Consider the following 26,830-nt stretch of genomic DNA (forward strand, 5'->3'; position numbering starts at 1 on the left):
GCGGAAACCCTACTTAAAATGGTACCAACGTCTACGACCTTGTCCCTATGTTGTAAGAGGTAGTGGTTGGTACTGTATCCGTATATACCGGGCATTATTTTTCCCGTTCCGGGGTCTGAAATTGGCGCCCGTCGAGCTGGTCTTTGATACCACTATGTATGTATTGTACATTTCCCTAATGTATGTACTTCATGCTTACCCTGTGCTCTCCCGGGATAGCAAGTGGTTTGTCCACGTCGTTCAGGTTTTGCCCAGAGAAGCCCAAAACCAAACACTCTCATGAACTGAAAGTCAAGTACATACATCCTACTCCGTATTGGCCGGATTCGCCAGAAGTTGAATGTGGGTCATAGTGCTCGCCCTCAAGACGCCTCACCGAGGTATGCAAGGATTCAGAACGCAAGTGTCCCTCCCCCAGCTGCGACAGGGGACACTCTCATCGCCTAGTGTCATTGGTTATGCCAGAAGTTGAGAGTGGATCGAACACAGGCTATCCCAGAGCTCCGGACATGCGGTCTGATTTCTATCATTCTACCCAATGGGCTCTACGAGGACTTGAGCAGAGCAGTTATTAGAAGTCCTTCCTCCCCCATTTCCACCCACGGTGATATTAGGATAGTTATTACTTATTAGTTTGCAAGAGCAGTACGGCTCGGATCGAGTCACAACTCCAGTCTTCAACCATCGTTTGAACTTTGCGAAACACGTGCACCCAGCTGGCTCCCGTCAATCAAGACACCCTGAGCCTAGCCTCGCCAATTACTATCACACCACATGGCAACGATGGACATGACACTGGAGGCAGCAATTGGAATCGCTGCACTCCCTATAGCGCTCATACCTACAGCAGTTTTGTTGTGGAAGTGTGTCTGGGCACGTCGTTCGACCCGAGGGAGAAGATGTAAGTCTTTCCTCTCGCTACATCTTACCTTTCCTTATACTATACGGCCGTGGATCTTCACAGCAAGCTCTAATCACATGTATATAAGTAGTAAACGCAGCCATCTTCCATCGTCCACCCCAAGCGCAGCCCGAAAATCTTCTCCTGCCCTTGTCAGATGTCTCATTGAGGGGCCAATTGATTCTTCGCGTCACCACTATGACCTCAGAGCCCGAGCTTGCACGCTTCGAGGAAATTGGCTATCAGCGGGAACAGAGATATAGACTACCACCAGCAGAAATGGCAGTTGGGTTTTGAGATCTAAAAAGTGATGAGTCCGGCCATCGATATATCGGGCATTTGGATATATATACTTGAGGTATTTGCCGATGCATTGACTTGTATGCCGTGGTTGTTGGATGTTGAGGATGTTCCCATTTGAGTTATCGAATGCTAGCTGTATCAAATGTATCTCGTCCAGACATGTGCAATTTCTCGCCATAGTCAGAGCTTGCTTGCGAAGGCTTAATTGCTTCTGTGACATGTGCCGGGATGAGAGCGTTCAGATTCTCTCAATTGTCGGTTGATACAGGTAGCCTGGTAGGGAAATAGATATGGCTCAGGTCAGCCGTCTATGACTCTATGTAGTGACGAGTGGGATGAACACCCAAAATATGAACATCCAGTGAACTTAGGTAGTGAAGTGAGAACAAGTTTCCAATCTCTCTCATTGCAGTTGACTGGAGGCCTGGGTGTCTGGTCATGCCCGACGATACCAAACCCAACCCACAGCCAAAACGGCGACAACCCATGGCATCATCATCCTTACGGTACTCATGTAAAACTCCCCCAGCCTCCTTCTAGCCTCCTGCTGATGAGCCTCTCGCTCATTAGCATGCGGAAACGGTACATCTGGAACAGGTACACCGAGGAATTCGCACAGTGGTTGCCATCCATCCCCCATCTTGTACTCGAGTCTCCGCTCAGGGGGTACCAGCTTCCTGATTTCCGCAAAATAGTCGTCATACGTCCTGCGCGCATTGGCGTAAATCCCCTGCAAAGTCTTCGCATGAAACAACCCAAAATGTATCTTCCGCATTGCATGGACAGCCCGGATGCCCATCACGTTCCACCCCATCCATCCATAGATGGTGGCCATGGGCTGTATCAAGACCCCATCAAGCACCTCCTCTTTGAAGCTGGGCCACCACTTCTCGAAGTCGCGTTGTACCACAACCACTTTTGCCTCAGGGTACGCCTTAATCAACTCGACGGCAAAGGGCGAGGCAAGGTCGGTGACGACGTCGTATCCCCGGGCAGCCCAGATTGCGTCCCAGTCGGAGCGTCTAAAAGGTGGGCGCGGAACTGCTGGTGCTTCAGGGACAAATGGCCAGGTCGCTTCGGCTGCTTGTTCCAGTTGTGTCCAGGGTGAATCCATTGTGCCCTCAAGCAGGCCGTGATGGGGGTTGAAGCCTAGGATTTGGTAGGCATGCGCCATGGATTTGGTGCCCATTCGGAAGAGCGCGGCGTTGATTATCTTTATGCCGTGGGTGTTGTGACTTAAAGACGATGAGCTGTTGGTGGAATCCATGACGGTGGTTTTGCGTGTTCTGAGATAGAGGGGATGGTGTTAGTGGAGGGAATGGCAAAGGAAGACCGCAGCCGTAAGGTGGAACGACGATGTATTTGAGTTCTGATTGCCAAGAGAAGGATCGGTTGTTGACCATGTAACTCACCACATCGGCTGCAGAACCCGCAGACTACACACCTGCTGTAGCACTTCCAGCCCCCTTAATGAGCGGGACTTTACTGGGTAGGAAGCTTACATAAAAAGCTTGTTCTCCCGGGTCAGCACCAACCATTGCAAGGATGGCCCAAGATTAAGAACGCTGGTGTCTCCGACATGCATCTGTGGTAAGCACTAAGCAGTCTGCTTCCATCGGTTGTCTGCAGGAGTATTTTCCGACTAAGACTCGTAACTCCTACCCCATTGTTGCCATAGAATAAGTTCACACATCTACCAAGACACCTTTTAGTTTATCTTGTTACCTATCTTGAACGACTTATAGCAAGAGTCACATGCCCCATGCTGGTGTTTGGGAGTCTTGGCCTGACTAGAGTTGGCTGGCAGTTTGCCTTGATCATTGTTGACTCGAAGTACATGTACGACACCGGCTCGGCAGTCGTGATACAACTCCAGCCATGGGACGTTCCCTCATGTAGGCACGCGCTTTCTTGCACGCGCCCAGCGGTACTAACCTCTTTGTTTTACATGCGCGATGGATGCTTGCGTTTTGTACCCCCGGACCTACCGCTTTCCAGGTTTCCCATCTGTAAGAACACTTAACGCTGCCGAGTTTCCCTCTTTGCATAGCATATGCCGCCAGTCCTACCGAATCCAAAACTTCCATATCATTGATTGGGCACGATACATGGGCTTGGGTTCTTCTTTGCCGGCAACCGTTTGTATGCTTCGCGTCCATGACACCTTAATCCCGCGTCATGGACACCAGCGAGGCTACATGAGTTCTATGTGATGGGAGCAATGGGGCTTGTAGAGGCAGATAATCTCCCCTGCTGGGCGAACGGGCTCCCTGAATTTGCGCCGTTGGCTAAGGTAGTGTTACCTCCAGGTACATAGGGCAGAGATCATGAGATGGTTACTAGTCCGGCTCAAATCCGTTTCCGCGTTGGTTCGTATGGCTCAGTTACCATTGGTCCCCTCACGTAGAGCGTGTGAAGTTCAAACAAACCCCTATTTACACCCCATACTCTTCAAGTTGGCATTCAACATGAGAAGAGCCTCGGCATGATGAGCGTCCCACCGGTTGCATGTGTTGACTATGTCTCGACTGCGCCCTCTCCTTTCAGTTTCGCCCACAACACCTGTGACAAAGCCCGTTGCTCATCACGATACACGGCATAGGGACTATCATCGGGTGTTTTTTGAATAATTTCGTCAACCTCGACCATCAACCGCTCGCCCTCGTCTTGCCGTCCCTGCATCCAAATAGCCTGGACGAGAATCCGTCTTGCGCTTAGAGACTGCGGCGACTCCTTGCCCAGCTTACTGTCGAGCCAGTCTCGCACGGGCGCCTCAAAGCGCTCAGCTTCTGCATACCGACCCTTGTCTGACAGAAAGCCAGACAAGCTATGGTAATGCGAGAGATTTGACGGGTCCTTCCTCCGCTCAATCAGCATCCGCAGTGTCTGCTCCTCTGCAGGATCCTGTAGCTCGTGCTGAATGCCCGCGATAGCGAGCCAGGTCTTCTCCCAGGCTTGATGGTCGATGTCGTAGAGGGATTGAGGCGCCGCGGCAGCATCACGGCTAGCGAGGCGCTCGTTGAGCAGCTTGAGAAGCAGCTGGAGCTTTTCCGTCTTGTCCAGCGCGCTGCTTTTGGCATTGCCAAAGATTGATGGTTGTTCGTCTTGGCTGAAGAGACTGAGGAAGTTGCGAGCGACAGTGTATGGCAAATCGTCCCAGAATTTGTTTCGCGGAACGGGGTACTCCCACGAGAAGTTTCGAGCCGTGCCGATGTCCTTGGTGCCCTGGGAGTAGCGCACACCTTCAGGTGATTGAGCCATAGGGAGTTATCCGTCGAAGCGGTATGTGCAGCTCCAGTTGTAGGTACAATATATGTAATGATTGTCTACTGGAAGTCGATGGTGGTATGGAAATGTCAACGCCTGCTGTACATGTAGGGTGTATCTTCCTTTGCGGGGTCGGATGCCCCGGACTATCTCCTCGACCTCAAGGATCATGACACGACCGGGATGGGTTACACTCAATCGAATCCTGTGAAGCAAGATAATCTACAAGTCAGCTAAACAGCGCGCTGCAACTGCATTTGCCTACCATTTGAGAAGCAAGTTCTTTAGCTCCTAACTCAGTACACCTATGCAGCTCATCTTTCACTCCTATCAAATTTGACTCATCGAAGAATAGAGCAGATATAAATACAAAACAAAGGGAAATAAGTTCTAAGCCTAATCAATACCACGTGTTTTAAAGCCCTCTTTGTACATCCAGAGCTTTTCCGTTCCATACATGTAAGGTAGCTCGTCCTTGGATTTTTGTTGGCTGGTCGGGCGTATGGCGGCCGACCAGGTGTGTTTCATCAACCGCCATTGTCGTCCACTCATTGTATGCAAGTTTTACATGACCCACCGGACTCTGACAGTAAAAGAACCGCGCGTTTGTCGCTGGAGACAGCTAAGTTTATATGTATTGATGAGTCCCGTGATTTTAATCCTTTGCGAAGTCTGAACGTCGTCTCTCTTTTCTCTTTTCCTTAAGCGGTGTTTTTGCATCTGGTTATCGACCCGTTACTTCCCTCTCTTCTACAACACTCGGAGATGCTGGGCAGTCTCGAGTGCAATGTTATCCCTGACTCGGTCCCAAGCGATGCCGGCATCGCAGGGGCAGGTGTATGTTTTCCAACCACTTTTCCACCCGCTGCACCTCCTGTCTTACTCCGCCAGCAAGCTACCTGCAGTTCGCAACGAGTATAACTGACTGTTCTTTCTTCTGCAGGTTCTGCTCTCATCGACCATTACAGCCGGCCTAGCGCTGGCATTATCAGCCAGCCTGGTGCTGCAAGGCTTCCGGCCCTTGCGATCGGCCCGCAACCCGAATCCTTCGGTGATACGACGAAAACTCCTGAACGGCTACTCGGACCAGCAGATCATGGTGGGCATTGGCTTGCAGGGCGTGGGACTCGCAAAGTCGCACTCGCTGGTTCCGTACCACTTCTTCCTTGTCTGGATGATGGCCCTCCTGTCCACGGCGACACACAATGCCGCTCTGCTGGCCTTGGTGGGGGACTTCAAGCGGGATTTTGTTCTCAGATGGCTCCGGCAGTTCCTGATGTTCGTCAACCTTGCGCTCTCGATCGTCTACGGCGTGTATATCTTGCAGAGCAAGATCAACGGCTTGCCAAACACTCTTCCCATCGGCTGCGTCTGGACGCTGAAACCGGAGACTCCCAATGTCGGCGGAATTGACTATTTCGGGACCATTATAGTCATTGCCGGCAACTTGATTGTCTTTGGTCTGGCGACGTGGTATCTACAGAGCCGCGGGCAGTGCAACCCGAAGATTTACAAGGGTGTCCAACTTGGAGGTGTGGTTCTGATGTCTGGTGTCGCTATTGGTATGCTTCCTCTCGCACCCTTGACCCCTTTTCCCGAATACGCTGACTTGCTTTGTCACTAGGAGCCACCACTCGTGCCTATCTGCTTTCCCAGGCGTTTGGCAATCCCGATGTCAAACTTAGCGACGATGGGGAGAAGCAATGGAGCTTTGGGCAACTGCTCTCCATGCTTATGCTCCTCCTGCCCCTAATCTCTGTCATTGAAATTATGAGAGGCGACATTTCTGTGGCACCCCCTGTTCATCAAGAGGACGATAAACAGGCCTTGTTTGACGGAGAGTTGTCGGATAACCCGCAGACGAGCAGTGTACATAGATAGTAGCAGTTTTAAACTTGAAGTAATGGTAATAGATGACGCCTATGGAGTCCACGGCATCTTGATAACCAGGATTGTATTACCAAGATATCTTAGGTCGTCAAGTGGTAACTCAGTGTCTGGTACGTCTCGGAGGTCCTTATATGAAACTCGCAATGGCCTCCCAAAATTCCCTCGGCGCTTCCGACATAGGGAGGTGACCGGCAAGGGGGACGATCTTGAGCTCGCAACCGTTCTGGCCGAGCAACCCCTTAAACCCGTCCATAGCTTTGACGAGGGCACCCTTACCATCGCCCTCACCGACAACAAACAAGCCCCGGACCGTACTGTTCTTCATCTCCTCCCGCATATTATAATTCCACAACGCTTGGCAGGAATATCTGAACCCCTGAACACTGTTCGCGGCTACCATCTCTGTCATCCACTCGGCAACATCCTTCTTCTCGGTCATCGTATGGGGATGGAACCATCTTTCGACTGTCAAACCGGCGAGCTTCCGGATCCCGCCGTCCGGGCCTTGAGCCACCGCAATACGCTCCTTCCAGGCCGCGGTGTTCGCATCGCTGGACGCCACGTTGAAGTCGCATGCGACAAACTTTTCCACCAGCTCCGGATACTTGAGCGCAAACTTGAGAGTCGTGGCACCGCCCATCGAGACGCCCACCATGGCGTGTAACTTTGGAATGCGCAGGGCCGTGAGCAGCGTCGCCAGATCGTCGCTCAACATGTCTAGATTTGCTGGGACGGGCGGAGAGGGAACGTCGTACCGCCCGCGTGTGTCGTAGCGAAGGATACGTAGATCGGGACGTTCTGTCTTGATGATTGCTACTAAGGGGTCCCACATGTGGAGAGATGTAAGAAGGGAGTTGGAAAAGGCCACCGTCGGGGCTGTGGGAGATGGATTGCCCTCCAGCCGGTAGGGAATAGTTAAAACATCGGCAGTCGTGACATACGCGTCGATTGCCGCGTCTTTTTGGCCAGGAGTGGTAGCAATTTTTCCGTCGGCTGTCCTGAATGCGGCCGTCTGCGGAAGTCTCGACAAATGCTCCAAGTCCCTCGGCGCCGGACTGAAAACGTAAAATAGCTCATACGTACGGCGGCTTTTCTGAGCAATGTACTTTGCAAATATGTCGTCACGCCAGGGCGTGTTCATTGCTGCCTTGTGCTCTGGTCCATCGAGGCCGTTGACCTTTGCGTACTCGTGCAGGGTTACAATCTCGACCGGGCTGCCCGCGCCTTCGATGGCCGAAGGGGCGCGGAAGACGCGACTGCGAAGCCATCCCGGGATCTTGGCGAGCATTGGAATATGTTCCTCCCTGTACCACTTTGTGACGGCCTCCTCCGCACCCTCAACTCCCGGCTTAAGCGACACCTTGACCGACACCAGGACGATCCCCTCCGCCTCGGCATCAGTTAGCTTCTCGATAGGCGCAAACAAGGGACTCTCCTGAGCGGCGACGAGATCGAGGAACCTGCGGTCGACATCGACTTGGCCGATGGTAGCAGCCTCGCGGGTAGAGCGGTTTGCGCGCAGTTCCGTGTATGTGGGAGTCTCGAGATGTGACATGGACGTCACATCATAGACGGCTAGGAAATGCGGTTGCTGGCCATCCGTGGCGCGATACCTCAGGCCGTTGGTGAAGATGTGCGGAAGGCGCAAACGTGTCGGGCCGTGCTCGTTGTTGTACCATTCGTGGAACTGGTCCAACGACAACCCCTCGCGGGGTTGCATCGTGACGTACAGCATGCCGGGCCCGTTCCCCGCCATGGCTTTGGGACGCCTAAAACTTCTTTGTGCTGATCTTCCTTTGCTGTTCTCTTTGCTTACTACACTTTTCCTTGGGCGTTTCCGGGCTGGCAGTTCGAAATGCAGCCGACCGAGAGTTTGGTCATCCAAATTCCAAACTGCAGATCAAATGAAGTTCAAAGATGTATTGACATTGATGAAAGGGATTCCGGAAGGGTGATACCGGGAGCTCGTCCGGATAACGGATCAAAAAGCGGAGGTTACTTGTGGAGTTCGGCTCTTCTCCCGGGATCGCACAGGCGAAGCGTTTTTCCGGCTCTCCGACTCACATACGATGGCACTGCAGACTCGAAGTGGAGAAGACTTGACCAGATGAAATTCAACACCAATAACCACCTTGCGAATTCAGTGTCTGCTCAAATGTCTTCGAGATTTGCAATACCGGGTGCAAGGTAACCTTAATTGCTTGGAAGCAACGACTTACATCATACGAGTTCGAATCGGGAGGCAGTGTGGGGCTACACATAACCCTAGAATCCTCCACCCGTAGGGTTAGGCTTATGTATGGCACACTGCCCCTGGAGTGTACAGTACATGCGCCGCCCCCCAATTCGAACTTCAGCCTTCAGGGGTAAGGGGCTTATATTGCGGGGCGCAGTCCGCCGTCTTTAGCCTGGACATCGTCTCGGGGTTCGAGTTCCTATCTACAGGGATGGGCTAATTTGAATGTCCGAGATAGAATGAGATTATATTAAGCGGCCCTCCCCGCTCTGGACTCCGGGTGCTTTTCACCAACCCTCGCGTAAGACTGTGGGATATCCAGCAGTTTGTGCATCCCACATCTGCATGAATTCCTGTACTTGGTGCCTGTGCTGTTAGATATCAGAAGAAGATTGCTATGTCATACGCTCGCAACTCTGGTTAAAAGTCATTGGAAGGTAACAGAATCCAAACCTTGGGCATTCTCATCGCAAATATTCAAAGGGCACCTATTTATGAACTCCCTTGCTGTTGTTGTCTATCTTTTCTTGTCCTATACGACTCTTATATAGCTCTCGGCATCGGTCCACAATGGTGAGTAGGAATTGACCACTCAGAGTCCTTCAATTACCAATTTGCAAAGATCAAGGGACAAGATCACCATTTCAGCCGTCCCGGGAACCAAACTAACATGCTCGCAGCAATAAACAAGATGGCCATGACGAACAACCGGACCCCCAATGTCCCGGATAAACCACCTGGAAGCTGTACTTGCTCTCATCGGAACACGATGTCTATATCTCATCGGCCGGTCCCTCAGACCCGACTGATGTCTGAAGTGAAACCCCTGGTAGTCTGACCAGTCCAGTTGCTCCCAGTATAGGTGCTACCAGTTCCACGCTACGGCATCTTCAATGGGTCTTCTCAAGACGGCCGCAAGCCTCCTGGTGCTCGGGCTTGTTGCCCACGGGAACCCCGTTCCCCAGGGTGGCACTGGCTCGGCAGCCGCCAAGTACTGTGACCCTGCCACGACCATCTGCTATTCCGAATGGAAAAGCCCCGAGAACATCGCATACCGCATTGCAATCCCGGACACGGCGACTACCGGGAACTTCTCGGTCTTGGTTCAGATCGAGGCACCGAGGACCGTTGGGTGGGCTGGCATGGCATGGGGCGGCATCATGGTGAACAACCCACTGCTAGTGGGCTGGGTCAACGGAACGGGCACCGTGGCGTCGAGTCGAAGAGCGAGGTACGTGGTCTAAGCCGAACCCATGCGACAAGTCTGATATTCCTTCAAGACTTGGTCCCGCTTCTCCATGCGAAAACGCTTGCTGACTCGTCTGTCTAACCCATCAAGCGCGCGCACGTATCCCACCCCTTACACCGGAGCCACGTACACTGTACTTCCGGGTTCGGTTGCCAACAGCACCCACTGGACGCTCAATGTGCTTGCCAAGGGAGTTAGCTCATGGGGAACCACGCAGCTTAATCCAGCTAGCACGGCCGTATCCTTCGCCTATGCTCAGAGTGCTTCCCCTCCCGTCGAACCAGCAAACAATGCTAGCCGCTTCAGCATTCACAACACGCGCGGCAAGTGGTCGCACGATCTGAGCAGCGCGAAGCTTGCAAACTTTGCGGAACTAGTTCAGAAAGCGTCGGAGGCGAGGTCGTCTTGACCTGGAGATCATTATCAATTTGATAACAATCTGTGAAAGAGCGAGAGAAGCTTAGACCTAGGACACTGCACGTAGAGGAGTCCAAGGAAAACCAAAACCGAAGTAGGCACAATATATTCCAGTGGTTATAGATAAACTATTGCCATGTGCTCTACACTCGATTTGATCACAACCCCTTGCAGTACCTGCATGTGCTGCACTTCGAGACTTACTATACCGGCACGGCTAGGGGGTACTCCAACCCCTGAGTACCTGGTATTTACCTTTGGCACATTGATGCTCTGACATGTACGAGCGAGTCCCTGGTCCCTCTCCCCCCCATGAAGTAGGTCGCTTGCAAGCGGTCCCTGGAGTGTTTCCAATGTGAGCCTAATATTAGTGTGCAGTTCCTTACGCAGTTTGGCCCCCTAGCCACAGACACATCGCCATGTGCCCTCACTCCAGCATCTACGCGGCTGTGCCGAAAATTCGGCAATTACGCGGGACATCCAGGTAGATCAACTCTTATACGACCTCAGCGCAGTCATTGGCCGCTATGACCCCAACCTCTATCTAGGTACGACTTTATTAGGCAAAACACACCGGAGCCGCGAGATGCCGCACTTTCGCTTGCCGTGTCTGCTGCAAGGGAATCCTCGGGGACAGCCATCTAATCAGTGTTACCTTACTTAAATAATAGGCCTGGGCAGCACATAGAGATATGTTCTTCGCCGCTCCTTCAGCAGTGTAGACCGACGCCCTCTTCCAGCGGAATCTGCTCACAACTTGCTCAAACCCAGCTCGCAAACAACATGCTCTTCAACATGCCTTCCCTCCTCAGCCTGGCCTTGCTCGCCTCGCAGGCCTCGGCTCATGGCCTGGTCCGGAAACCGGCAACCCGCCAACCCGGGACCGCAACCGAGGCAGCATGCGGCAAGACCATGGTCAAATTCTACAAGGACGACGGCACCTCATACCCCGAGGCCCTGCTCCGGGCGAACCCGCGCGGCCTGACCGACGGCTACGACGCCAAGAAGTGCAACCTCTGGCTCTGCAAGGGCTACCAGTTCGCCGATAACGCGGCCAATGTGCAAAGCTACAAGCCCGGCGATGTCATTGACATGGAGGTGTACATTCGCATCCCCCACAGGGGGTATGCCAATGTCAGTGTTGTTGATACCGCGTCGAACACAGTTATTGGGACCCCGCTGGTTGCCTGGCCGCAGGATTATGCGGCGAGTGCAAACCCGCCGGCGGATCAGACCAAGTTTAGTGTCAAGGTGCCTGAGTTGGGCGGGAAGTGTACGACGGCTGGGGAGTGTGTAAGTCATCTTTCCTCTTTCCTTTCCCCTTTTCCTACCTAGAGGAAGGAAATCTATGTTAGTTGAGTTCGAAGCTCACATAAATCGAAACAACAGGTCATCCAGTGGTATTGGTTGGGCCAGGGCCAGACGTACGAGTCATGCATCGACTTCACCGTTTCTGCGGCTGCGGAGGAGTCGGGTCACGGCCATCCTATGCACAAGATCAGAGGGCAGTCATGGGCTTGATGGAGACGGAGATCTCTTCTCGGATTTTGATGTAGAGCCAACTTTTAGTCGATTCTGTGCCTGTCCAAGTGTGAGAAATCTGCCATGTGGATAGCTGTACAGCCACGGCCAAAAGATAACTTAGGGTACATGTATCAACTTCATGTTGCCCAGAGCTAGGCTTAGATACGCAGCGCGGTGTCTAGAATTAGATGCATTACTTGTTACTATTAGAAAGATCTTGAAGTACGTGTACTCTATGGCTCTTGTTCTTCCTCTATATAACCCCCCGGCATCTGCATGTGATCTTGACTACCAACGCCTTCGTCTTTCGCTTTCCCGGTACTATCCCGGGCAGGTCTCGCCTGCTCCTCTCCTTTGCCACGACCATCACTACTCGTTCGCTCCTTATCCATGCTCGAGCGAATGTTAAGCTTGTCCGCCAACGCCGCCTTGACCTCCTTCATCGTGCCCGTGGCACGGCCCGATTCATCACCTCCATGTCGTTCCTCTTCCCTTTGCGCCTTCTTAGCCTTTTTCTTTTCCACCTTCCTCATAGCTTGCTCAGTCAGATCCTGCTTCAACAGCCGGTCAAGCACTTCATGTTTCCTCGTCCGGCGGTCACCGATGGATATGAGGACCCCAGCAGCAATGTTGGTTGCAATCGAGCAGCAGAGGATGGTCGTGGTGAGCGCGGCAGGCCGGTGTTCGTATGCAATACCCCAGGTGCAAACGCCGAGGGCGATTTGTAGGCAGCTATGCAGGTCGAGAAGAAGCACGACGGCTATTAGCAGCCGTAACGGGAAAGCACGGTGCGTCTCCGTCTCGTGGGGTTTGTAGAAGGTGTGCGACTTGGCTAGCTTGGTCTGGTGGTGCACAAGTCTCTCTTGCTCTTTATCCGAGAGCACAGGGAAGAACTCGTCGTCGGGCCGCTTAGCTTGGGCTTCGAGGTCCGCCGCGGTTCCGGCGTCGTCTTTTGCCGTGGGTAGGTCGTTGTGGTCTTTGAGTTGTGGCAAGAGCAGCTTTTTGCGCTGTTTCCATGTCTTGCGGTCTGGGATTCTCATGTTAGCAGACCATGAACTGAAGTTGTGTGACCAGTGGAGAAAGGGGGAGAACGTACGGTAGTGCGCAACGTAGATCATGTGGTATGTGTCAATGGCACGGAACGGCGCGAGTCCGTCGCCGACTACGGCAAACAAGGCAACGAGAACGTAGTCTATCACGTTGATGACATACAGCTGCCGCTCGCCGACATAGATCCAGCCGATCAGGAACAGCACCCAGGCAAGGCCAAACAGCGTTATCAGGGTAGCGTACAAGGTGACCAGAAAGCCGAGCGGCTTGCTGCAATACCTGCCAAAGGCTCTGAGTCGCTGCTTGGCTTTGGACCGTCGTGAGTGCAGCATATGGCGGACATAATCGTTCATCTTCTTGATGTCTTCATCTGTCCAACCTTGCAGTGATGCGTCCTCGGGGAGAATGGCGTATCGAGGCTCGCTGAGGACCGAGGACAAGCTGGGCGAGGAGCTGCGCGCCGGGTGCGGTTCTGGTGGGACCGTGACCTCGGTAGGTTGGGCTGAGGTGCCATCCTCCTTTGACGTTGGATACGCCCGGGGAATCGGAGGGAGCTCCGGGAGGTGGAAGGTAGGCCGTCGGTTAACCCATTTGCCAAGGGATGGTACAAACAGGGAGTTTTGGATGTTTGTGATGGACGAGAGTGTGGCCACCTCGGGGTCTATTTTCTCCGTTGTCAGAGTGACATTCTTCGAGAGCACAGGGTATGGATGAAGTTAGAGTGTAGGTACTGACCAACAACATCGAGAAAGTCGACAATGCGCGAGTTATAGCGATCTCTGTCTGCTGCCCGGTCCACTGCTGTGCCCGGAGGCCCGCCCACCGCCGGGTCCGCCGGATTTGCCGCCCCAACTACCGGCGGGTTTTGAAGCGTATGTCGGCGCCGTCCGAAAGCACTGTATCGTTCATTTGGCGCAGTAACCGGTATGGCTGGTGTCTCGGCTGGTGCCTGGGAGGGTAGTTCAGGAGGCAAAGCTGGTAATGGAGGCATCGATGGCCCAGCACTTGCGCTTGCTATCCCTCCGTGGATGGAGGGCCTATGCAGCTCCGAGAGTGGTGCATCGTTCGCGCTGAAATACGAGTCCTCGGATGCTTCGTGTGGATTTGGCCGAGAGTTTTCTGCCATCTTGTCCACGGCAGAGGGTCACTGTTGCACGCTGTGTAGGAATTTGCGGAGGGTCCATCTTGACTGATATTAAGCGGAAGTGTGCTCAAATGTTGCGAATCGAGTGTTGTTAGCCGCTGATGTAAGGCTTGGAAGTGCCCGGCGCTGGCTGCCAGGATTGCCGTCGGATGCTGCCAGCCAGGCACCATGACGTCACGTCCGTCACTTGCAGGCGGAACAAAAATCTCCCTCCGGTCTTGGCCTGCCTAAGGCTTTTCCTCAGCACTTTCAGCACAGCACTGGTACAAACTTCGCTCAGATTGGCTCTTTGAGCTCTTGAGATACGCATCTGGCATTCATGGTCGTTTCTCTTGAACTGTCTAGAAGGCTTGTCATGCACCGTATTCTTCACCTCAGGCTGTTGAGATCACTCAGGGTTAGGGTACGCTATGACGACAAGCGGCGACCACGAACAAATCAGATGGAAGTGTATATGGACCTGGTTCTGCATTAGACTTGTGGCATGTATGTAAAGAAGAGTGATTGTGGTAGGTTATTGTCCGTCGAATGAGTAGTTCAATGACCAATGCAGCAGTAACATCATCCTCATCCATGGAACTATTCGCCCCGAGTGTCGACTTATACGCATACGCACGCATCTCATTCGACTAGGTACCTATTGTAAATGTAGAAAATAATGCAGTGACGGCGAATGAGTTTAGAAAAGGCTGAGATGAAGAAGAAAGAGAATCAGCGTAAGTGTGCGTAGGTAGGAAACATGAGCCTCCTACTTGCCCCGAGTGTTGACCATCTGAGGTTTGATACTCTATTCCCATTTCCATTGCCTAGATACCGAGTAGGTAAGATCCATAATGCGTAAATAGAGTCGAATGCCTCCCCGCTTGCGTCCATATGTAAAGAAAATCCCAGTTACGCCTCATCTATTACCCGACACTCAGACTAACTACTACAGTATTGATGCTACCCCTGAGTCTAACCCGTTCCCGGTGCCAGGGCCCGCTAAGCTCCTTGTCCAGGCCCTGAACATACAATGTGTCCGTTCAAGACGAGCCAACATAGTGAAAAGTAGACTCTTCCAAATGCGCTTCACTGCATTACATATGTGATGCAGGTCATGGTAGCATTAGAGAGCTAAAAAGAGAAGTGAAACCGCCTCTCGCCTCATCCGCCCTCAAGTTCATGTTCTTTATCCAGGCCCAGTCGTCAAGAGCGGAACCGGACGGCTCGCATCGGGGGGTGTGCGGCTGCGGGTGGTGTGTGTACCGCCGCCGGGGGGGCCACATGCGGTTGTGCTACCGGAGGAGGATGGGCCGCCGGGGGAGCGACTATAACAAGGGGAGGCGAATGCACCGGGGCAGGGACTGCCGGCGGGTGGGCTGCGGGAACGTGAATTGCGGGTGGCTGGACTGCCGGAGGGTGTGCTGCAGGCGGTTGGACTGCGGGAGCGTGGACCACGGGAGGTGTTTGAGCAGGGTGAGCTGCCGAGGTAGCCGCAAGACACCCTGGCGGGGTGACGGTGACATGGACGGTCTGAGTGACTTGTTGACCAAGCCCTCCGCCAACATGTACCGGAGCAGTAACATTGGCGGCCCTCTCGGTGACAGTGCTAATGACCGTGCTGACGTGGACAGAGGTTCTCGTCACCACCTTCTCCACTACCCTGTCTTTGAACTCCGTTTTCACCTCGACCTTGGTCACCGGGACCGTGACGGCGTGGGTTACCACGTGGGTGACTGGGACGGTAACCTCGTGACGCTGCACATCGACCTTGGTGACGACTCTTTCGCGGGTTTCCGTCCGGGTAACCGGAACTGAGACTTCCCTGGTTTCGGTTCGTAGCTGGGTGACCGGGACCGAGACGAGCTGCCTCTGGACAGATGTGACGTTGACAAGCCTTTCCCTGGTCTCGGTCCTGGTTACGGGTACGCTGACGACTTTTTCCTGCGTGTCAACCTTGGTGACGACCGCAGTGACGACACGCTCGCTGACATCCGTCTTGGTCACGAGTTTCTCCTTGACCTCGGTGCGCGTGACGGCTACGGTGACAGGGACGCTGACTGCCACCGTAACCAGCTTCTCTTGTGGTTCGACTTTGGTACTCGTAACGACTCTTTCCCTGGTCTCGGTCTGCGTGTGGACGAGCGTGCTCGTATGAGTGACTGGTACCGTAACATGAAGCGTTTCCTTGACTGTCGTGGGAACTGGCACCGTGACATGAAGCGTCTCCTTAATAGTCGTAGGGACCGGCACGGTGTGGACGACCGTCGTCGTGTGAGCTACGGGAACAGTAACATGGACTGTCTCCCTGACGGTTGTCGGCACTGCTACTTGCGCGGTATGGACAACCGTAACTGTATGCGCAACAGGAACCGTAACATGAACCGTCTCCCTTAGTGTCGTAGGGACGTGGACGGTTTGGACCACCGTATGCGTCACAATCTGAACTTGGGGTGCGCCCGCAGCCGGCGGAGGGTTTGCGGCGACGTGGGAGACGAGGGCACCCAAGGCCAGAGGTAGAATGGCGAAGCGCATTCTGGTGGGCGGACGGCCTCCACCACAGCCGTAACCTGACCTGAGGTAGATGGAAGAAGTGTGGTTGAAGTGAATGGAGAGAATGTGTCAAACCAAAGCGAGCGGCTTGCGCTCTAAAGAAGGATAAAGAGGTGGTAGGTAATAGTAAGTCGACAACGAGTAGCCTGCTCTCCTGAAGAAACGAAGGACAACTAACACAGCCTTGACCACACCACGCCTAACGGAAGTGACTGTGGACTCGGCACCGGTGATAGAATGTAACTTGAAGCGAAGGGAAAACGGACAACAAGACGAAAAAAATCGTAGTTGAAGGGAATGGGCGGGAAGGGAGGGAAACGCCTGGTCGATCATCGTCGCGGCAAGCAGGAGACCAAAGCACTTTTATCCCAACTGTGATGTTTCCAGCGGCCTTGTCTGTCTTGACTCGAACTTGGCGGAGTGTGCAAGTCCCGGGACTCGGGGCTCTGGGCGGCAAGGATTGGGATGCAGGGGCTGGTGCACATCCAGACACTCGAGGTGCCCCTGATATGCCCAGACGGCCTTGGCAATTGAAGCACCTTCGTTATCTGCAGATTTATGTACGAGCCTTTGAACACATCCCACTTCATAAGTAGAGTTTTGAAGGATGTGTGTCCTTATTGAGAAAATGCCCGAGGTGGACGCCAAGGGCGTGACGCCGGAGTATCATGACTCGCGATGTCCACGCCGCCTGTAAGCAATGCATTTGGGGACCTTGGGCTACCTTGACGAGAGGGAGAGCGGGGGGGGGGTTTATACTGGCGCGAACACAGTAAGGCCTGGTTGGACTTTCCTCCAGTTGTGCGCATTCAGGTCAGAAGACAGCAAGAGCGGAACGCATTCACGTCGGACGACAGAAAGAGCGAAGCGGCTCCCGTACCTCCGATGCAGATGTTTTCTTGTTCCTGTTCATCTCTGTCAATTGCATTTGATATCAAGTCGCAGCCTTGTATCCACGATGCGCAGTTGGTGGTGACCAAAGTGATCCTAAGCTTAAGCCAGTTCACTGTTGTGTCAGACTTCAAGATGTGCACAAATGTTTTCACCCCTTGGCTCCTGATCAAGTACATACCCAGGCACTTCAGGTGCCAATGCTTCGCAGCGGGTGCAACCCCACTTCCCCTTGGGCGAAGAACTTAACGTTAACTGTGCCCCCCACTTGTGCTACCCGCTAGCAATACCGTCGCGAAGGTTCCGACGTCGCAACGTCACAGCCACGAGACATGGGAGGGAGTCTGGAACATCAGAAATTCAGCTTGTTTCGAATGTTTGTTTGTCTACTTTTTTGCATCTCCAAAGTAAGCCTCCCTCCTGCTTTTGACGACAACATACGTCCAAAAGCCAGGGACTGGACTTTACTGTTCTCTTGCTTGCAGGTGGAGTGCCATAATTCTTCCCGCCCGCCCCGCTGGACTCTGGCTGCGGAGGATAACTCGGTTAGGTAGGTAGGATAGCTTTCCCAGGTATTTCTGCGACGATCAAGCAGTGGCCGTAGATCAAGTGCGATCCCTTGGGCTCATCATAGGATACATGTCCTAAGTACAGTGCAGTAATCAAGCCTTCGAGCATAACAACGTCCGTTGTCATGCCGAGTCCAACAGGCTGCTGACGTAAGAGGCGCCTTGGAATATCACATCAGCGGCCAACTAGGGAATTCACCACAGTAGAACTCTCGCAGAATTGTCTCTCCTGTGAAAAAAAGACATTTTGGGCCTTAGAATGTCTCTTAACAAAACAGGAAACGACGTTGCTCTCGATGGCACAGGACTTGGCGGTTGTGACCAGGAAAACTCGCCGAGTGAGGTGACGAGGTTGCTGCATCCCCTGCGAGGGCACAGCTCCTTGTGTTTGAGACTCGGACCACCTGTAAGCCGGGCGCGTGGCTCCACCAAACATCCGCCCCCGGCCGGACTGCCGCTGACAACAAAGCAGTCTTTTGCACCAACTGGAAGACAGCTGAATCCTTCCGAGAATTGTATGGATTGCTAATAGGATGTAAGCGAGGTGTCTATATGAAGTAGATGTAATTGAACTTCCTGGAGATTTATACAGCGGCAACACACACACAGTGCTGTAAATATACGCAGCAAATACAATGGTAATTACGCACCCCTCCTCTTATTGTTCCCCTGAGCAACTACATACATACCTACCTACTAGTACCACTACCTAGATCATAATGCTCGAGATCATTCAGGGAATATGCTCATGCTTAACGTTGATGAGAGGCTCTCTGTGCAACCCGTCCCTTGCCTCAGGGCTGGAACTTGAACATGTCACTTCAGATGACCACGGATGTTCTTGGCGGTCAAGGGTCTGCAACAACGCCCAGCCTTGAGCCAACCTGCCCCTTGCAAACCCTATGCAAAAAGCAACCAGATAACGTTAAGCATAAAACAACCATGGGGAAGGGGCGAGCTTTGCATGAAACTGCGGCCGCTCATCCGCTTTCAGCTCCGAGGCTTCTTTCTGTTCGGTTTAACTCATCTAGCCGATGCTCCCGATCAGGCGACGCCGAGTGCTCGTGTTTGCTTGTTCAGTGTTCACCAGTTCGCTAGTCGCTACCCTGATATTCGTACAAAGAAGAACAGTCTAATATGGTGATAGGGGAATAAATAGTATATGATAAGATGATGTTCAGAATCGAGTATCACGAGTCCCAAACCACAGACCACAAGATCTTGATGGCGCTGTCACAGTTAATGTCATCCCTTCGAATCTTCTTCAACGAGACGGAGACCGTCATATCTCCTATCTTCTTAACCACCCGGTCCGCCATCTCAGCAGGCTCGTTCCCATCGACCTGTTGCTGTAGGTGCTTCGTGGCCATGTGACTGATGAACTTGAGCCCAAGAGAATCATTCCAGTAACCGTCCCGCACCATGTTTCCCCACCGCGCCTTGAACGCCGGATCGGCCACCGGAACGACATCGCACCATCCGTGGCCGACCACGATGCAAAACGCCCCGGCTCCTGCCTGCGGCTGTTCAAAGGCAAACAGCCGGACCGTCGAGGGCGGGAGGTCAAAGGGGAGGAAGAGTTGCGCCGGGTTGAACTTCCGTGGCACCTCGTATTTGCTGTGGCCGTCCTCACTGCCAACGGCATGAGAGAAGCAGCTTGTGATCTTCCACGGCGCCCGCGATGCCATGGCTGAGTCCCCCGCTCGCAGAGAGGGCGGCTTCTCCAAGATGTACAGGTTCTTGTCGAGACTGCTTGTCCGATGGTTGTGTAGCCGAGAGAGAGCCGAGTCGTTGCCGTCGATTGAGAGGTAGATTGTCTTGCGCTCGAAGGATGCGAGTTCCTTCACGCTATCCAATAGCACGAATGCTACGTTTGGGTCGTCGGACCCGATGTAGATGTTGGAGCCGTCCTGGCGGTGAAGCACCAGGCATACGGGAGACAAGGGCGCTTCTGGTGGGGCGCCTGGCTTGGTCGTTTTGCAGTTGATATAGGCCAGAATATCGCCATTCCGAGGTCCCGACTGCCGAAGCAGCAACGAGACACGGAGGCCGCGGCTGGTTATTAGGGGCGGTGTGTCGTCGGCTATCGGAGAGCCTTGGGCTGCTACCGCGCCGCTGGAGTCCGGGAGAAGCTTGGAGTAGGTCCACAGAGACCGGTTGTGCAGCTCAAAGTCATTAGGACTGTCGGCTAGTGGCCGCCGGGGGTCCACAAGCTTCAAGGGGTTTTGGACGGCTCTCCAATGGTGCTTGTTGCTCAGAAACTTTGAGAGTCCCCATGCGAGCATGGTGTAGTCCTCGGTTGTCTTCATGATTTCCTTCTGGAGGCGGTAGAAAGCCCGCTGACCCTCGCCGTAAATGAGCGGCATATGGACTTTGAAGATACCCAACAGACAGTACGCGGCATCTTCGACCCGCGTTGTCTGCCTGTTTGCAGCCCATGACATGCGTTCGGCCACATGGCATGTAGAGGGGTCGGCGCCCTCAAGCACCCGGATGTCTATGCCCGTGACCTTGCTAATCACTTTGCGGAGAGAAAACTTGGTGCCTATCTCCTGCCAGTCGCTGGCGTAGAATTCGACAATGGGCGGGGCAATCAGTTCTTGCAATGTCCAGCCCCGGGTGAACCATCGAGAGTTCTCAAACGTTCGCGGCAGCTTGTCGTACTCCCTCAGAATTGATGGGATCGTGTGAAACGTTGGACGGGTCGGGCCGGTTTCTGCTGCATCCTTCCTAGCAGAGCCTTGGGTCGTCGAGGAGGAAACGACCCCTGGGCTATCCATGGATACGTCGGACATGTAGGCGTAGCAAATATGCGCCTGCTGGTACCACATAAACATCGAGTTGATGGCTTCAGAAAGCTCGGCGCTGCTGGACTTGTCGATGCTGTTTATGTTGATATCAACCCAAGGTCAGTCCGGATTCATGAAATGTGACTAGAGGGGATTTTGAAGTAAACCTCGTGTCTAGATTGAGATGGCTGGACGGCCTGTGATCAAATGCCTCACTTACCAGCATGTATCAACCCACACATACTCATAGCCATCGGCTGCAGCCCTGCTACAGCAGCCGGCAATTTTGGCATATCCAGCCCTCTTTTTCACCGCCGCTTTTGGAAGTTGAGTCAGGTCACTGAAGGTTACTTCATCAGCGCCCCATGTGTGCGAGAGGATCACGTACGGCGGTACGCGTCCTACAAACTCGACGAGCTCCAATGTGTCTGTTCTTAGTAGTCTCATACTGCCATGAATTGATGTGATCTGGCCGTTTACCGTAACGGTGTCGCTGAGTGAAAATGAGAAAAAGAGTTGAGGATGACATTGATGAGCTTGGCGATTCGGGGTAAGATCTCACTAAAATCTTCATTGCCGCTAGTCACCCAACACCCCGGTCTGTATTACCCACCTAGCCAGATGAGGTAGGTGTTAGATCAGGATTACAGAAGTGAGGGATGTGAGCAAAGCCCCTTCAACTTTCGACGTAACTATATGTAAATATTAACTACCCACTAAGTTGTATGTTACATGTATGTTCTTCTGCGAACTCAACATTGACTGTTCACCGAATAGGATTACTGGCGTGCCCCTACAAGTCACCGAGCCAGAGCTCTATACAACAGCACTGAGCAAGCTACCTGTCCCCTGAGCAGCTTAGCCAAACCTCAAAACCTCACCTAGGCATGGGCCCAAGGGCTGTATGTACAAACCTGGTAGCGTTCCCTGCCAGATAGAGGTAGGTATCTGAGCAAGCGTATAGCTGATTTACTTCGATGATTACATTATGTATCGAATTATATTGACTTGAAGCAGGTAGTATCATGTTCATACAGACCATCTGAAGGTAGAATGGCAGTGATTTGTCCTCTAACAAAATTCATGCCCCTGGATAACTCCACGCTTCAAGTCTCTTAGTCTCTAGTCTCTGTTCTCTGAAGATAACCCGTATCAACTGACATCCCAGCCTTTGGTCGACCCTCACAGACTACCAATTGAGTATGTTGAAGAGCGACCTCCTTGGGTCCCCCTCGGTGTCAACCAGGAGCCTCTGCCTCCTCGTTTCCTCCACCTCAGGCGTGTTCTGTTGCGCGAACAGGCGGTTTATTGTCTCGGACTCCTTCCGAAGCTGTGACCGAACGTAGTACGCCACTCCAGACACTACCAATTTCATCGCTAGGTCTCAGCATCTCAACGACCAATCCGATTGTATGTTGACACACGAGTTAGGAAGCTGGGGACGAACCTGCGCCAATCACAACAATGCTGGGTAAGATGGTATTGGCTGAGGACCTAAACCATGATGTTATCAGAATCTTCACCTTCTAATCTGTCAGGTCGCGTTTGTCCCATGCCATACCTTGCAAGTGGCAGATTCAGTGGCTTAGGTTGGGCGGCGGCGGCGGCAAGGGGTCGTGTTCTGCGAAAAGGCGACATTGTTTATGTTGCGAAACGTGGTTCTTCCACCCTGAACTCAAGATGGATTCAATGTGAAGGCCGAATTTTGTTATTAGAAGATATAGCAAGTATGCAGCTTGATCGCGAATGTTTAGGGGGTAAAATGTCAGCTTCAAACCCGGAGCAAGTGCAGCGAGAACTTCCAGTCGTTGAGAAAAATCCGCGACGCACCACACGTCGGATAGACGCCGCCTTAAGTCTTGCATTCAATCCTCTTACGAAGCTCAGCCCAAAGAAAAGGGTCAATTTCCTTCTGTTTCCATCAGCAAACAGTTGGGTGATACAGATCTAGGATGGAGTGACGCTTGCGGCGCGCCGGTGGGAAATCGGGTGATGGTGGCCTGACCCCGGTGAAGTCTCCGCGCAGCGCCGCACCGCGCCGAATCTTCACTCCGAAAGTTGAGTAAAGTGAGTTATTGCCCTATCACCTCGTAATCGGCAGCATGTGCTGAGACGACAACAAGGTTTGCTCTACTGATACCTTATTCTAAACATTTGCCCCCTTTTGTTTACTCTTCCTACGGTAAGCAATCTGTCTGCTGATCTGCCCTAGAAGCTGAAAGTTCACAGTTCACGCCTATACTCTAATAGCGCAGAATCATTAGTATGTTGCTGCATCGATATTTTGCTTAAGTGTGACAGGCTGACAGCTGGTCTTCATCTTTGCCCCTGACTCCTAAGAGCGGCATACCTGTAGGCATCTGTATGCATTGCACTACCCTAGAATTCAGCTTTGGGGTCACTCAACAACAAGCTACATTGATTGAAATACTTGACATTGGTACGTTTATGTCGCCCTGGGTAGTCCATGTCCTAAACCTAAATCCGAGTCGCCCCGCCTAAAAAACTTCTCCGTGGTGTTGCAGAAACGGAGACATATACCAGGGATGTTATGTGCCAGGGTAATTGTTCCGGGAGATGTAGAACATCATAATTGTCATATTATCCGCAATATAGCTCTGGTGTCTTTGGACATGTCGAAGAGGGGAATATCCGCTGGGTAATAATGATACCCGACACGAGGGACGAGCGGGGAGCGGAGTATAAGCAATTATCCACCTCAGGTCAGCCAAACACCTACCTCTCCTTGCTGAATCGACCCTACAAATTCAATAGCATTGGAGCTGCTTCTATAGAAAACCTCTGTATTGGAACAGTCCAATTATTAGATACTCATCGAGTATCAATTCATCTTCATCACCTGAACACCGGATCCCTCCAAATCATGAAGCTGCTAAAGTCCTTTCTGCTCGTGTCCTATGGCGGGTATACTGCGTGCAGTTCACCCGGCGGCGGATCTCCAACACGTAGACAATATGAACCTGAGCTGGCAACCTACGACGATGCTTGTAACGTAGGATACTGCTCAGTGATGGGGGCGTATGTGGTTTGACTGGATTGATACTGATTCCCTGGAGATATGGGCTAACATGGTTATTAGGACCATTGGCGGCTGGGGTACCAACGAGTACACCACTGTCTCTACCTTGGAACAATTTGCAAATGCAGTATCATCTACGGGACCGGCTGTCGTGATCGTTGAAGGAGCAATATCTGGGGAGGGAAAGGTCACCGTTGGCTCATACAAGAGTATTCTTGGTGCCCCTGGCAGTTGCAAGTTTGCCCCTAAAACCCAAGTGACTACAGCCATGAAAGCTTAAGGCTGACTGTATACCCCATTGCAAAGCCCTGGCAGGAATCGGGCTATCCCTTAATCAGAGCCGAAATGTGATCCTGCGAAATTTCAAGATCTCCAAGGTTCCTGCTAGTCAGGGGCCTGCCATCTCCGTGGAAAACTCACGCAGCATTTGGATCGACCACTGCGACTTGTCCTCCGGCTCAGATAGAGCCCAGACAGCGGGACCATACGCTCCTAGTCTTCTGAGCATATCCCAGAACAGTGACCTCGTGACTGTTACAGCCACTCTTTTCCACGATCATCCCCAAGCGGTCGTGGTTGGACAAACAGACAAATATACCAAGGTGGACAACCCGGACGGCAAGCCGCGCGTGACCTTTGCCAGAAACTATTTCCGAAGCCTCGGCAACGCTGTTTCGTACAGCTTTGGAACAGGGCACCTGTTCAACTCGTTATACGAAAACGTTACAGATGGTATCAACACTGGGATGGGTGCCAACCTCCTGATTGAGTCGAGTATATTCGAGAAATCAGGAAGGGCGATCTACAGCAATAACAGCACCGAGGCTGGGTATGCGACCGTTCGTGATGTGCTGTTAGGGGGCGCCTCAAACAGCGCCCTTGCGGGAGAAATGACCGCCGACAGCTTGCCATATCCATATGACTGGTACATTTGGGAGACGAGCAGAGTACAAGAGCTGGTTGTCGATCGAGCAGGTCAGACGTTGGATTTTTTGAAGTAGCTGAATACCGGGTCAGTACTACTGTATAAGGTACTTAGCCCTAGCCGGTCTCTATCAAGCTCAGGTTGTGCATGTGGCCAAGAAGTGCCATGAATATCATGACATTCTTGGTGCCAGGTACTTCATTAGATAAGGTAGGTATGTAGGCGATTCATTGTGCCATCAACCTACATGTAAGATCGGCGTTCATCAAAGAATCCATATGCCCATCATATGCATATCACCTTTTACACAAACAAGACATGCATGGCATACAGACTACAAGGGAATGTTTTGTCCCGATGGGCTCAAGAATGGGATGGTTGAAATTGGTTGGTTGGGGCTCTATGAGCCTTAGAGCTTCTTAAAACTCTTGAGTCCTCTATGATGGGACAAACACCCTCACCGCCTATATAGGCGTGCACTCTTCCCCACTGTCAGCTTCTCTTCTTCCCATCCATCAACAAGCTTTAGATCCCACAAAAGTTGACCAAATCGACGACTCATCGGCAGGCCAGAAGAGTAAGCAAGGCTCCTCCAGGCGAGAAAAGAGATGGACATACCTGGTTATACGCAAACACCTTACGTTAGTTGCCGGTTTAACTGATGTGGCACCTCAACCCAACTCCCCACGCGAAACAGACAGAGTGTTCACATCCGAGACGTTGCTTTTGGAGCCACCTCTCCTAGTCATATAATATTATAATCAATCTAGGTATACAGAACCGAACAACTTAGTACAACAGCAGAAACCGACACTTCACCACACATCTCACCTTCACAGGCGAGTTGAACAACATGAATAGCTTACCTATGCGAACGAGAGCAGCCTTTCTATGCTCTTCAACAACGTTAAGTCAAAGAAAGGTCATAGACCGGCTCTCATGGTGATACATTTTGGATTTACTATATATAAGAAGCGTGAGTCGTGTTCCACCTCTCCTAAACCTACAAACCAAACCAACATTCAGGACACCCCTCTGCCACCAACACCTTCGACCTGCTGAACCGTCGATTTTGTCTCTCTCAGCAGGCCGAAGCGTACCTCTCCCGACACTCACGACGCAGAGGGTTGCCCTACGCTACTACAAACACACCGCGAAACACGCGGATCAAGAGCGGTAAGCCACCCCCATCCTTTCATTACGATCCCAATCATGCCAGCAGAAGAAGCAGGCATGTTCGTGTCTCCAGGCCCGCCCGAGGCCATGGACGAGCCCCAAGACGTGGACATGGCCATGTCTCCGAGTGAGGGCGAGGGCTCAGACTACGAAGGCAACTTGATCCCGTCGGCTACAAGCTCTGAGTTGGCCGCAGCTGCTAACGAGTCGCAGGATGCTGTCCAGCCTTATGTCGAGAACGGTGACTATGACCCGGCCTGCGACAGGGGCATCCTTTTCGAGATGTGTGCGATGGTTGACAAGATCGACAGAATGCCGACTTCTGACCATTGCAAGCACGAAATGTGCGAGCTTGTCACCCGCGCCTGGGACAACCTTATCCGTAATGACCCCGGCCTTCTCTGCACCGGAAGCCCACTACCAAGGCTTCTTCAGATTGCTCGCGGTCAAGAGTCGGACAGACTCGAGTTCTATACATCGACCAACCCTCAGGGTGCACGGATCGATGCAGCCATGGCAGTGAAAGAATACTGCCAGACCGGACCCCGTGACGAGCCCACCACTGTTGAACGCGCCATCGACACCCTCTTCCAGCCCGGTGACGACGTCTGGAATCTTGACCAGTGCAAGCTGTGGCATACCCTGCGGGGCTTCTACAGCATCCCAGACGCCGTTCGGGGTCGGCCTATCGCTGAGTTCGTTCGGACTCACATGCAGCTCCTCAACCGGCTGGCCCATACGCCGCCGGCGGCTGGCTGCACTGGTGGAGAATGCTTCCCTGTCGTGCCGCTCAACTATCTGCAACATGATAACGTTGGCGGCACGTCTCGAGCTGCCCTGACCTCTGCGTTGCGCCACATGGCTCCGACTGTGGCTAACATCATCCGGGACCAACTGGACCGGCCGGGGGAGTGGCCCGGGTGGCTT

The 26,830-nt window shown here is 52.7% G+C and overlaps 10 protein-coding genes across 10 annotated transcripts; 4 read left to right on the top strand and 6 right to left on the bottom strand.

Annotated features, from left to right (window-relative positions):
* Positions 1–1,447: 1,447 nt before the first annotated feature.
* On the bottom strand, positions 1,448–2,617 carry N656DRAFT_784566 (uncharacterized protein). The gene has a single exon (XM_064816199.1). The coding sequence runs from the start codon at positions 2,469–2,471 to the stop codon at positions 1,641–1,643; it is 831 nt and encodes a 276-aa protein (XP_064665605.1). The 5' UTR covers positions 2,472–2,617; the 3' UTR covers positions 1,448–1,640.
* An 852-nt stretch (positions 2,618–3,469) lies between these two features.
* N656DRAFT_784567 (uncharacterized protein) lies at positions 3,470–4,796 on the bottom strand. The gene has a single exon (XM_064816200.1). The coding sequence runs from the start codon at positions 4,463–4,465 to the stop codon at positions 3,722–3,724; it is 744 nt and encodes a 247-aa protein (XP_064665606.1). The 5' UTR covers positions 4,466–4,796; the 3' UTR covers positions 3,470–3,721.
* Positions 4,797–5,052: 256 nt separating this feature from the next.
* On the top strand, positions 5,053–6,405 carry N656DRAFT_784569 (uncharacterized protein). Its single transcript, XM_064816201.1, has 3 exons — positions 5,053–5,308; positions 5,415–6,033; positions 6,096–6,405. Exons 1-3 carry the CDS (start codon positions 5,237–5,239, stop codon positions 6,350–6,352), a joined length of 948 nt encoding a protein of 315 aa, XP_064665607.1. The 5' UTR covers positions 5,053–5,236; the 3' UTR covers positions 6,353–6,405.
* N656DRAFT_784570 (alpha/beta-hydrolase) lies at positions 6,096–8,515 on the bottom strand. The gene has a single exon (XM_064816202.1). The coding sequence runs from the start codon at positions 8,115–8,117 to the stop codon at positions 6,489–6,491; it is 1,629 nt and encodes a 542-aa protein (XP_064665608.1). The 5' UTR covers positions 8,118–8,515; the 3' UTR covers positions 6,096–6,488.
* A 975-nt stretch (positions 8,516–9,490) lies between these two features.
* Positions 9,491–10,255, top strand: N656DRAFT_718746 (iron reductase domain protein; the record flags this gene model as incomplete). Its single annotated transcript, XM_064812306.1, has 2 exons — positions 9,491–9,828; positions 9,937–10,255. The coding sequence occupies 2 exons, from the start codon at positions 9,491–9,493 to the stop codon at positions 10,253–10,255; spliced, it is 657 nt and encodes a 218-aa protein (XP_064665609.1).
* Positions 10,256–10,871: 616 nt separating this feature from the next.
* Positions 10,872–12,029, top strand: N656DRAFT_784572 (uncharacterized protein). The gene is made up of 2 exons (XM_064816203.1): positions 10,872–11,556; positions 11,653–12,029. The coding sequence occupies exons 1-2, from the start codon at positions 11,059–11,061 to the stop codon at positions 11,782–11,784; spliced, it is 630 nt and encodes a 209-aa protein (XP_064665610.1). The 5' UTR covers positions 10,872–11,058; the 3' UTR covers positions 11,785–12,029.
* Positions 12,021–13,828, bottom strand: N656DRAFT_718921 (uncharacterized protein; the record flags this gene model as incomplete). The annotated part of the gene is made up of 3 exons (XM_064812318.1): positions 12,021–12,814; positions 12,884–13,498; positions 13,573–13,828. 3 exons carry the CDS (start codon positions 13,826–13,828, stop codon positions 12,021–12,023), a joined length of 1,665 nt encoding a protein of 554 aa, XP_064665611.1.
* Positions 13,829–15,166: 1,338 nt separating this feature from the next.
* Positions 15,167–16,495, bottom strand: N656DRAFT_802110 (uncharacterized protein; the record flags this gene model as incomplete). The annotated part of the gene is made up of 1 exon (XM_064818208.1): positions 15,167–16,495. One exon carries the CDS (start codon positions 16,493–16,495, stop codon positions 15,167–15,169), a length of 1,329 nt encoding a protein of 442 aa, XP_064665612.1.
* A 2,524-nt stretch (positions 16,496–19,019) lies between these two features.
* N656DRAFT_740568 (HET-domain-containing protein) lies at positions 19,020–21,284 on the bottom strand. The gene is made up of 2 exons (XM_064812801.1): positions 20,983–21,284; positions 19,020–20,856 (listed from the first exon to the last, which is right to left on the bottom strand). Exons 1-2 carry the CDS (start codon positions 21,207–21,209, stop codon positions 19,164–19,166), a joined length of 1,920 nt encoding a protein of 639 aa, XP_064665613.1. The 5' UTR covers positions 21,210–21,284; the 3' UTR covers positions 19,020–19,163.
* Positions 21,285–23,584: 2,300 nt separating this feature from the next.
* N656DRAFT_784577 (polysaccharide lyase family 1 protein) lies at positions 23,585–25,043 on the top strand. The gene is made up of 3 exons (XM_064816204.1): positions 23,585–23,801; positions 23,863–24,035; positions 24,109–25,043. Exons 1-3 carry the CDS (start codon positions 23,647–23,649, stop codon positions 24,801–24,803), a joined length of 1,023 nt encoding a protein of 340 aa, XP_064665614.1. The 5' UTR covers positions 23,585–23,646; the 3' UTR covers positions 24,804–25,043.
* Positions 25,044–26,830: the final 1,787 nt, after the last annotated feature.

Source organism: Canariomyces notabilis, assembly GCF_033297395.1.
Source record: "Canariomyces notabilis strain CBS 508.74 unplaced genomic scaffold N656scaffold_35, whole genome shotgun sequence".
In the NCBI taxonomy this organism is placed as follows: Eukaryota; Fungi; Ascomycota; class Sordariomycetes; order Sordariales; family Chaetomiaceae; genus Canariomyces; species Canariomyces notabilis.

What these genes read in the sequence shown, in the direction of transcription:
- N656DRAFT_784566 (XM_064816199.1), bottom strand. Translation starts at nt 2,471, where the DNA reads ATGGATTCCACCAACAGCTCATCGTCTTTAAGTCACAACACCCACGGC.
- N656DRAFT_784567 (XM_064816200.1), bottom strand. Translation starts at nt 4,465, where the DNA reads ATGGCTCAATCACCTGAAGGTGTGCGCTACTCCCAGGGCACCAAGGAC.
- N656DRAFT_784569 (XM_064816201.1), top strand. Translation starts at nt 5,237, where the DNA reads ATGCTGGGCAGTCTCGAGTGCAATGTTATCCCTGACTCGGTCCCAAGC. An exon ending in CCGGCATCGCAGGGGCAGGT is followed by an intron (nt 5,309 to 5,414) that starts GTATGTTTTCCA and finishes TTTCTTCTGCAG; the next exon opens with GTTCTGCTCTCATCGACCAT. An exon ending in GATGTCTGGTGTCGCTATTG is followed by an intron (nt 6,034 to 6,095) that starts GTATGCTTCCTC and finishes CTTTGTCACTAG; the next exon opens with GAGCCACCACTCGTGCCTAT.
- N656DRAFT_784570 (XM_064816202.1), bottom strand. Translation starts at nt 8,117, where the DNA reads ATGGCGGGGAACGGGCCCGGCATGCTGTACGTCACGATGCAACCCCGC.
- N656DRAFT_784572 (XM_064816203.1), top strand. Translation starts at nt 11,059, where the DNA reads ATGCCTTCCCTCCTCAGCCTGGCCTTGCTCGCCTCGCAGGCCTCGGCT. An exon ending in GTACGACGGCTGGGGAGTGT is followed by an intron (nt 11,557 to 11,652) that starts GTAAGTCATCTT and finishes TCGAAACAACAG; the next exon opens with GTCATCCAGTGGTATTGGTT.
- N656DRAFT_740568 (XM_064812801.1), bottom strand. Translation starts at nt 21,209, where the DNA reads ATGAGACTACTAAGAACAGACACATTGGAGCTCGTCGAGTTTGTAGGA. An exon ending in GTGTGGGTTGATACATGCTG is followed by an intron (nt 20,857 to 20,982) that starts GTAAGTGAGGCA and finishes CAACATAAACAG; the next exon opens with CATCGACAAGTCCAGCAGCG.
- N656DRAFT_784577 (XM_064816204.1), top strand. Translation starts at nt 23,647, where the DNA reads ATGAAGCTGCTAAAGTCCTTTCTGCTCGTGTCCTATGGCGGGTATACT. An exon ending in TACTGCTCAGTGATGGGGGC is followed by an intron (nt 23,802 to 23,862) that starts GTATGTGGTTTG and finishes CATGGTTATTAG; the next exon opens with GACCATTGGCGGCTGGGGTA. An exon ending in TCTTGGTGCCCCTGGCAGTT is followed by an intron (nt 24,036 to 24,108) that starts GCAAGTTTGCCC and finishes CCCATTGCAAAG; the next exon opens with CCCTGGCAGGAATCGGGCTA.